General features: G+C 45.7%; 1 protein-coding gene across 1 annotated transcript; it reads left to right on the forward strand.

Annotated features, from left to right (window-relative positions):
• Positions 1-10,334, forward strand: MRPL27 (mitochondrial ribosomal protein L27). The gene is made up of 4 exons (XM_082211185.1): positions 1-137; positions 7,325-7,447; positions 8,322-8,389; positions 9,909-10,334. The coding sequence occupies exons 1-4, from the start codon at positions 83-85 to the stop codon at positions 10,113-10,115; spliced, it is 453 nt and encodes a 150-aa protein (XP_082067311.1). The 5' UTR covers positions 1-82; the 3' UTR covers positions 10,116-10,334.
• The last annotated feature ends 321 nt before the right edge of the window (positions 10,335-10,655 follow it).

A 10,655-nucleotide genomic window follows, 5' to 3' on the forward strand; every position in this document is an offset into this window, starting at 1 on the left:
CAGCCCCGGATCCGGAAGCCGCGCAAGGCGGAGCCGGACGGATTGCCGACCAGGAGGCGGAGGCGGCGGCGGCGAAGGTCAAATGGCGGCGCTGCTGGGCAGGCTCTCGCCTTGGGCTCTGGGCTCCGGAGGGCAACGTGAGTGGCGGGCGGAGGGAGCCTGGGAAGGGGTCAAGTCCCGGGAAACGGGGTGCTGGGGGTGGGGAGAGATCGAGACGCGTGCAAGAGACGGGCAGGCGGGAGGCGGCTGGTGCAAGACATGCCGCACCGCCGCAATTGCTGCAAACGCAAAAGTGACTGCAAAAGCTCGTAGCCTGGGAAAGGGACTTTTATTGCATTGCATTGCATTGCACTGGGAGTGTTTCCTGTTCAGAATCGGGTATTACTCTTCTCCCTCCCCCCCCCGGCCGTTTTAATATCCTTCCTTCCTTCTCTCCCTCCCACCCGTTTTGCCTGTTGAGGGTTTGGGCAGTTTTGTCTATTCGCATCGTCTTGGGAGGTGGTGGGGAGATTTTATCATCTCTTCACTCCGCCCAGTGCCGGATTTACCTGTAAGCTGAACAAGCTATAGTTTAGGACACGACTCTCTTGGGGGCCCCCAAAAAAATTTAAAGGGAAAAAAAACCTGGGTGGACATTTCCATATATAAGATAAAAAACAAATAAAATAAAACCTACATACAGCAACAGTGTTTTGTGTTGTGTAGGCGCTTATGATACCTATTAGGTCAGGGGTCAGCAAACTTTTTCAGCAGGGGGCCGGTCCACTGTCCCTCAGACCTTGTTGGGGGCCGGACTATAATTTGAAAAAAAATGAATGAATTCCTATGCCCCACAAATACCCCAGAGATGCATTTTGAATAAAAGGAGACACATTCTACTCATGTAAAAACACACTGATTCCTGGACCAACCGCGGGCTGGATTTAAATGGGGATTGGACCAAATCTGGCCCCCGGGCCTTAGTTTGCCTACCTATGTATTAGGTACATAAAAAGGTAAAGGTAAAGGTACCCCTGCCCGAACGGGTCAGTCTTGACAGACTCTGGGGTTTGTGCGCCCATCTCACATCTATAGGCTGGGGGCCAGCGCTGTCCGCAGACACTTCCGGGTCACGTGGCCAGCGTGACAAAGCTGCATCTGGCGAGCCAGCGCAGCACACGGAACGCCGTTTACCTTCCCGCTGGTAAGCGGTACCTATTTATCTACTTGCACCCGGGGGTGCTTTCGAACTGCTAGGTTGGCAGGCGCTGGGACCGAGCAGCGGGAGCGCACCCCGCCGCGGGGATTCGAACCGCCGACCTTACAATCGGCAAGCCCTAGGCGCTGAGGCTTTTACCCACAGCGCCACCCGCGTCCCATTGTTAGGTACATATATATTATGTATATATATATATATATATATATATATATATATATATGCTTTCGTAGATTTTCACGGGTACAGGAATGCAGGTTTTGGTGTCTTCGGGTGTCTTCCCGTGTAAGAGTCGGGGTATCTGGGCGACGTTTCGACGAGGTCTCACTCGTCATCTTCAGGCTGGAAGAAATTAATTTTGCAGATTCCAAATTGCTCTTTAACATGGAACATCACCACAAGAGAATAATCATGGAAGCCATCGAGATAGAGAAACACCCTCACAACATGAACAAGCGTGACGACACGTCCCGCCTGCCTGACATCTGGAAATTAGCCCTCCCCACAAAAACCGACACCAGAACCAGAGGCACACAGAACGCCGTCACCAATCAACCACACCAGACCCAAACCCAGACCCTCTCCACAGACATATTACAGACTCCATCCAGTAGCCAAACTATAGTGGCACCTCCTGATGCTGCACCCCCCTGCAATCCCTACACAGATCTGGCTGGCACAAGGCACAAAATTACAGCTCGCCCCTATACACGAAGCCAAGCCAGAGCACAACTAAATGCAGCACAGCCATCTTCTCAGAAAAACTCTTCACAAGCTCAAGAGGTCAAGACACGAAAGCTTTACCACTAATCTACACTTAATGACCCACCCAGTGGTATTCAGAATATCACTCATGAAATCACTCAAGATATCCCTCAAGTAATTAAGGAACAAAAGAAGAAAAGGCACACTAATCTAGGAACTTCCTCTCTGCCCAGAACGTTGGAGGCTATACACCACACCCCTCAACAGTATTTATAGGAACTCAAACACCAGATTCTGCTCTGTTCCAGTAACAAGAAGCCGAAAGCTCCAGCCTGAAGATGACGAGTGAGACCTCGTCGAAACGTCGCCCAGACACCCCGACTCTTACACGGGAAGACACCCGAAGACACCAAAACCTGCATATATATATATATATATATATATATATATATATATATATATATATATATATATATATGCTTTCGTAGATTTTCACGGGTACAGGAATGCAGGTTTTGGTGTCTTCGGGTGTCTTCCCGTGTAAGAGTCGGGGTGTCTGTGCGACGTTTCGACGAGGTCTCACTCGTCATCTTCAGGCTGGTGCTTTCGGCTTCTTGTTATTGGAACAGAGCAGAGTCTGGTGTTTGAGTTCCTATAAATACTGTTGAGGGGTGTGGTGTATAGCCTCCAACGTTCTGGGCAGAGAGGAAGTTCCTAGATTAGTGTGCCTTTTCTTCTTTTGTTCCTTAATTACTTGAGGGATATCTTGGGTGATTTCATGAGTGATATTCTGAATACCACTGGGTGGGTCATTAAGTGTAGATTAGTTGCTAAAGCTTTCGTGTCTTGACCTCTTGAGCTTGTGAAGAGTTTTTCTGAGAAGATGGCTGTGCTGCATTTAGTTGTGCTCTGGCTTGGCTTCGTGTATAGGGGCGAGCTGTGGTTTTGTGCCTTGTGCCAGCCAGATCTGTGTAGGGATTGCAGGGGGGTGCAGCATCCGGAGGTGCCACTATAGTTTGGCTACTGGATGGAGTCTGTAATATGTCTGTGGAGAGGGTCTGGGTTTGGGTCTGGTGTGGTTGATTGGTGACGGCGTTCTGTGTGCCTCTGGTTCTGGTGTCGGTTTTTGTGGGGAGGGCTAATTTCCAGATGTCTGGCAGGCGGGACGTGTCGTCACGCTTGTTCATGTTGTGAGGGTGTTTCTCTATCTCGATGGCTTCCATGATTATTCTCTTGTGGTGATGTTCCATGTTAAAGAGCAATTTGGAATCTGCAAAATTAATTTCGTGTCCTGTTTCTTTCATGTGTTGGAAAAGAGAGGAAGTTTTTTCTTCTTTTTTGACGGCATTCTTGTGTTCTGCGATACGTGCATTTATTCGTCTGTTTGTTTGTCCAATGTACGTGGCTGGGCAGACTTTGCAGGGTATTTCATAGACCCCTTGGTTTTCCAGCTGGATTTTGTCTTTTGGGTTTCTGAGGATATTGGCTATTTTTTGGTTGGTGCAGAAGGCTGTTTTGATATTGTGTTTATGGAGGATTTTGCTGATTTTGTCTGTAGTGCCCTTGATATAAGGAAGGAAATCACCCAAGATATCCCTCAAGTAATTAAGGAACAAAAGAAGAAAAGGCACACTAATCTAGGAACTTCCTCTCTGCCCAGAACGTTGGAGGCTATACACCACACCCCTCAACAGTATTTATAGGAACTCAAACACCAGACTCTGCTCTGTTCCAGTAACAAGAAGCCGAAAGCACCAGCCTGAAGATGACGAGTGAGACCTCGTCGAAACGTCGCACAGACACCCCGACTCTTACACGGGAAGACACCCGAAGACACCAAAACCTGCATATATATATATATATATATTATATATTTGCTTTCGTAGATTTTCACGGGTATAGGAATGCAGGTTTTGGTGTCTTCGGGTGTCTTCCCGTGTAAGAGTCGGGGTGTCTGTGCGACGTTTCGACGAGGTCGCACAGACACCCCGACTCTTACACGGGAAGACACCCGAAGACACCAAAACCTGCATATTATATATTTATATATATTAGGTACATAAATTACCATATAGCATATATTCAACACAAAAAACAGCAACAATTGGTTGTTGACAAAGGACAGCTGGGCATATAAAGGGCCCCATTATCTTTAGTAGCTTAGGGCCTCATCAAACCTAAATCCGGCCCCCTGGCTCCGGCCCTGAGCTAATGGAGTAATTCATTAATAAAAGAATGGGCAACCCCTTTTCAATACAGCCCTCTTAATAAGCAGGGCAGTATGGCTAAATTGAATCGTGTGTGTGTGTGTGTGTATCTATCTGTGGTTCCCAACCTTTTTTTGACCATGCCCTACCTAAGCTTCTCTAAAATCCGGATGCCCGTCCCCCGTGACACATAATTTTTTTTATTCAAAAGGTGAACTCCTATCCACGTGGAAGAAGCCATTCACTGTTAATAACTCATTCTTGAATCCCCCCCCCTTAAAAATAAAATTGCCCCCCTGTGGGGCATGTGCCCCATAATTGGGAACCACAGATCTGTATGTATGCATTCATGGATGGGTTTGTATTAAGAGATCTTCAGGACAGGCCTGTTTTATTTTCCCATGCATGGCCTGTTTTATTTTCCCATGCATTACACCCGGGAAAATAAAATAGGCCTGACCTAACCAGGCAGAGGGCCTTCTCGGTAGTGGCACCCTCCCTGTGGAACACCCGCCTTTCAGATGTCGAGATAAAGAACTACAGAACTTTTAGAAGACATCTAAAGACAGCCCTGTATCGGGAAGTTTTTAATTCTTGATGCTTTACGATGATTTTATATGTGCTCTAAGCTGCCTAGAGTGGCTTAGGAAACCCAGCCAAATGGACAGAATATAAAATGATAAAATTATTATCATCACTGAATTCATTGGCGCTTACAAATGAGTGTGCTTGGGATTCGCAGCCCTTAATCCTACGTTTTTCTAAGAAGTTAGATTTGTGCCAGTTAGGCAACTGAACAGGAAACTTCAGAAATGAAAAGGAAATGGTTGCTAATTGTACGCAAATAAATCAAATGAAGTGCCCTGCAAAAGGAGTGTTAGTATTGCTGACTTGAAATGGCTGTGTGTTTATGGGCCGTTCTTTTAGATAAGCCGCTTTTTCATTGAGGAAAGAACCACTTGTATGCCAAATATTGTTAAACATTAAAGACTGGATCCAACAAAATTATCCAACGTGTGACACCTACTTCTCAGCCATCCTGGATTCTGTACCTCTGAGAGGGTGTTCCCAGTTAGCACAATGTATCCCTCTATTTGGGATACACTCCCTTTTTAAAGTCCTTTCCCAGGCACCGATGAACGGTTCTGGTGGACTCAGAAGCTTGCTTGCTATTTTGTGACATTTTAGTTGACCATTTTAAAGAGACTTCAGATTTTTTTTAAAAAAAAATAAAAGTGCAGTGTAACCAGTAGCTGTGAATGCTAATGTAACCTGCTTCTTCCTCTGTTTAGTTTATTTGATGGGTTTCTCTCTGAAATAAACATTTAGCATGCAGGATTGGCAAACAGCAGCCCAGCAGATGAAATCACCGTCCCTGCTGTGAAATAATCTTGGTGGTATTTCATCTCTGCTCTACTAACACCACTGGTTCAAACATCCTTGTCTACAACATGTGACAGTCTTTAAAAACTATATATATATACACATACATACATATATATACAATATATATATATATATATATATATATATATATATATATATATGCTTTCGTAGATTTTCACGGGTACAGGAATGCAGGTTTTGGTGTCTTCGGGTGTCTTCCCGTGTAAGAGTCGGGGTGTCTGGGCGACGTTTCGACGAGGTCTCACTCGTCATCTTCAGGCTGGTGCTTTCGGCTTCTTGTTACTGGAACAGAGCAGAATCTGGTGTTTGAGTTCCTATAAATACTGTTGAGGGGTGTGGTGTATAGCCTCCAACGTTCTGGGCAGAGAGGAAGTTCCTAGATTAGTGTGCCTTTTCTTCTTTTGTTCCTTAATTACTTGAGGGATATCTTGAGTGATTTCATGAGTGATATTCTGAATACCACTGGGTGGGTCATTAAGTGTAGATTAGTTGCTAAAGCTTTCGTGTCTTGACCTCTTGAGCTTGTGAAGAGTTTTTCTGAGAAGATGGCTGTGCTGCATTTAGTTGTGCTCTGGCTTGGCTTCGTGTATAGGGGCGAGCTGTGGTTTTGTGCCTTGTGCCAGCCAGATCTGTGTAGGGATTGCAGGGGGGTGCAGCATCCGGAGGTGCCACTATAGTTTGGCTACTGGATGGAGTCTGTAATATGTCTGTGGAGAGGGTCTGGGTTTGGGTCTGGTGTGGTTGATTGGTGACGGCGTTCTGTGTGCCTCTGGTTCTGGTGTCGGTTTTTGTGGGGAGGGCTAATTTCCAGATGTCTGGCAGGCGGGACGTGTCGTCACGCTTGTTCATGTTGTGAGGGTGTTTCTCTATCTCGATGGCTTCCATGATTATTCTCTTGTGGTGATGTTCCATGTTAAAGAGATCTGGCTACACAGATCTGGCTGGCACAAGGCACAAAACCACAGCTCGCCCCTATACACGAAGCCAAGCCAGAGCACAACTAAATGCAGCACAGCCATCTTCTCAGAAAAACTCTTCACAAGCTCAAGAGGTCAAGACACGAAAGCTTTAGCAACTAATCTACACTTAATGACCCACCCAGTGGTATTCAGAATATCACTCATGAAATCACTCAAGATATCCCTCAAGTAATTAAGGAACAAAAGAAGAAAAGGCACACTAATCTAGGAACTTCCTCTCTGCCCAGAACGTTGGAGGCTATACACCACACCCCTCAACAGTATTTATAGGAACTCAAACACCAGATTCTGCTCTGTTCCAGTAACAAGAAGCCGAAAGCACCAGCCTGAAGATGACGAGTGAGACCTCGTCGAAACGTCGCCCAGACACCCCGACTCTTACACGGGAAGACACCCGAAGACACCAAAACCTGCATATATATATATATATATACACACATATACATATATATACACACATATACACACACACACACACACACATATATATATATATACAGGCATTTAATATATAGCCTGCAAAAAACAAAACAGCTTTTCTTCCTTTGGTAGTACAAAAACCAGCAGTTATTTGGCTCTGCATCTAAAAAATAAAAAGGTCACCCAGAGTGCTCATAATTGAGTTGCAGTTTGAACTGTGGACTGCTGGCTCACAGCTCATGGTCGTCACCGCAACACTGACCAGTTCTCCCCAACCCACCCTCTCTCAACTTTCAAAGAATGCAAAACACTTTAGTATTCAGTGGCTGGTGTGAGGTTTCTTTCTCAGTAATTGTCAGTTTATATCCCCCCCCCCTTTGATGATTTTTCATTTCTCTCTCTCTCCACAGTTTTGCCTATTTCCCCCCTGAGTGCAGTCGCAGTGAGGTTTGCATCTAAGAAGAGTGGAGGCAGCTCCAAAAATCTTGGGGGGAAAAGTCCTGGGAAAAGTTATGGAGCTAAAGTAACGGACGGTAAGTCCCTTGGCTCTATTTGCAGCTGCCTGTCAGTTTATTTTTCTTGCTGCCAGCTGTCTGGCTCGCACAGGGATGCTTTCAAGAAGGCATATATTATGAATGTGTGTTGGCAAGACTGGCCAGTAGGTGGCAGAATTGTACCGACCAACAACAGGATTCTTGCTGGCTTGGAAGCACACAGTACCGCTAACTGAAATTTGTGCACGGATATTAATTCTCTTTGGGATGCAAATTCAGGAGTTATGCAGCAAGGGAGAGCCTCAATAAGTGAAGTGGAATGCACCGTCCAGTTTACACTGCATGTGTTACATTGCATGTGCACAAGGTGTGGAGAGCTCATTCGGTAGAACATGGGACTCTCAGGATTGCGGTTTGAGCCCCATGTTAGGCAAAAGGCAGGGGCTGGACTAGATGACCCTCAGGGTTCCCTTCCAACTCTGCAATTCCATGATTCTAAAACCTGTGGCCCTCCAGCTGTTGCTGAATTACAGCTCTTGTCATCTCTGACCATTTGGCCATGTTTGCTGAAGCTAATGGGAGTTGCAGTTCGGCAACACCTAGCAGGGGACGTGCATGGATAGTGCTGTGTCGCCATTACTCCCAGGTATTGACATCCTTAGGATAAACACAGGGTTTGCAGAAGTATTAAAAGTCGTTTGGAGAGAATGCTAAAGGAAGGCTCTGTGTGAGTGAGAGAGAGACCAAGACAGGTTTTCTAATTTATGTGATCTTGCATCATCTGAAATGGGCATTCCTTCCTAAGAAATGAGACTAGTTTTTGTTCCATGGAGCAATTCCTATTCAGCTTGCCTGCTTTCATCACGGAAGCCAATTTCTTCACTTCATTGCTTCCTCTTAACACCTTTTGCAGGAAAGTTTGTCCACGCCGGCAACACATTGGCGACACAGCGGGTGATTCGCTGGCACCCGGGGGCTCACGTAAGTTATTCTTTTTGCTATTCCCAAGAGTGTTTATAATTGAGACTTTGCTTGTTCTGCTCCACCTTCAGCAATCTTCCTGCTTCCTTTTTCATTCTGCATTATCCTGAAATGAGCCAAGTTTCTTTATACTAACCTTCTCTTGAAGGCTTCCAGGGGAGTTGCTTATTCTAAGAAGAAGATATTGGAGACTTCTTAGTTGAAACAGCTCTCACTTCCAAAAGTAAAGCTTTTGCAACCCTGTTTTAAGTGACATTTAGATTCAATGAACAATATAGTTCAGCTTCGCGCACCTGAATGTCTCGGGTACATTGGAAAAACATTGTTCAGTCATGGATCTAAAAATAAATGGGCAAATTACACTGTAGCGGGAGAGCACTTCACAGCTCACAGTGTGGTAAGACAGGGGAGTTCTGTTTGCTGCACAGCACAACTTGCAATATTTCAAACATTTTTCTTTTTAAAAGAAAGGTCTATTTGCAGAGCTCCCGAACCATGCCAGGAAATACCTGGGCAGAATAGTGTAACACATAATCCCAAATCCCAATGAAGCCAAACCCAAGTCTCAGGTGACCTGAACTTACTGTAGGCGTGTTGAAATCACTTATGAGCAGGTGAGGTTTGGCCAAGCCCCGTATCTAGTGCTTTACAGCAGGTGCATAGGCAGATCTCAGAGATGGGGAACCTGTGGCCCATCAACTCCCGTTATCCCTGATAATTGGCAGTGCAGGCTGATGGGTGTTCCAACAACATCTGGAGGGATGCAGTTTCCCCCATCCTCGACTACCGTATCTGTTCCCTTTTCTACTGAGCACCCTGACATCTACCAATCAGAGCCAGGTGCAAAATCATGGCTGAAAGTTGAGTGAGGGAGTCAGGTGTAAAATTGTGGTTTTGCAGCAGAGCACAAACACTGCAATGACCTGCATATATATATAAAAAAATCTGAATCAGAGAACTTCTGGCCAAATTTAATAGCCCAGCTATTAAATAGCTTTAATCGGTTTTTGATGTGGTCTTTTAAATTGTTGTGACCTGCCCTGGGATCTTAGGGCGAAGGGCAGGCAATAAATCAAATAATTAGAAGCATTTCTAATAGGAAGTGGATGAAGCCTTTTCGTTTTGCTGTTGTTCAGCACTTGAGAGCCATAAATGCTTATTGCAGATCATCCAGCGATCTACTTTTTGCCCATCTGTATTTTCATAGGAGCAAGCCAAGTGGGGTGACAGATCCAATGGGAAAAGTGAATGGGAGCAGCCAACCAGCAGTTTAATAAGTCTTATATGGTCATGAAGCATTATTGTCGTACGCCATGGCTTCCGTCTTCATGGCAGCTCTGTCATCAGACACCCAGTGGCTATGCAAACAGCCTTTCTCACATGAGCAGAGCCATGAGTTTAGTTGCCTATGTACCAAAACACACCAAGGTGCTACCATGTACCACTGGGCATCACTGCTCTGCTCCAGAGTCTTAACTTTTCTCCTCTTTTAATTTTCCTCCTGTTCACCTGCTAATAGGTGGGACTAGGCCGCAACAAGTCGCTCTACGCGCTCGAAGACGGGATTGTGCGATACACAAAGGAAGTCTACGTGCCGCGTCCCGGCAGCAAGGAAAGCACAGAGGTGATCTGCCAGTTACCCAAAGGGGCTGTGCTGTACAAAACTTTCATCAACGTCGTTCCCACTAAAGAGGTGGGGAGTTTCAAGTTGGTCGAGATGCTCTGAGACTTTTGAGGTCTCCTGGACGACAGCAAGAAACTAGCCAGCTTTATCGGAGCCCGCATATAAACAGGTCTGAAAACACTGCTGTAGTTCTGAATGGACTTCTCCTGCTTGGTCACCTGTGGTTGGCTCTCAATACATTTTAGGCACCTGGAATGTATTCTCGACAAAGGGGATGTTGTTGAAATTTCTTTTACAAAATAAAAGGGCAGTTCTATCCTCACTTATCATCTTACCAGGAGAGGTAATTCAAGCCGATGTTTTCATATGATTAGCTCTAACGTAATGGGAGGATTTTGATGGACTGGATTGGAGTCAGGTTCTGAACACGAAAGTGTTACTCTGGCAATTCTCAGATTTCACACAGCAGCCTGAACGTCTATAAATGCACATGCAATTAGTTCTCCTAATATTTCAACACAGGAGTGGTTTGATGGAGGGCATGGGCAATGAGCCCTCTGCTGCAACCTCCCCCAATGCCCCCACCCCCACCCTGATGGCTGTTCTTCTCCACCCACATAGCAAACTTATTAGGAGGGTGGG

Source organism: Podarcis vaucheri (genome assembly GCF_965113315.1).
Source record: "Podarcis vaucheri genome assembly, chromosome: 2".
Lineage (NCBI taxonomy): Eukaryota > Metazoa > Chordata > Lepidosauria > Squamata > Lacertidae > Podarcis > Podarcis vaucheri.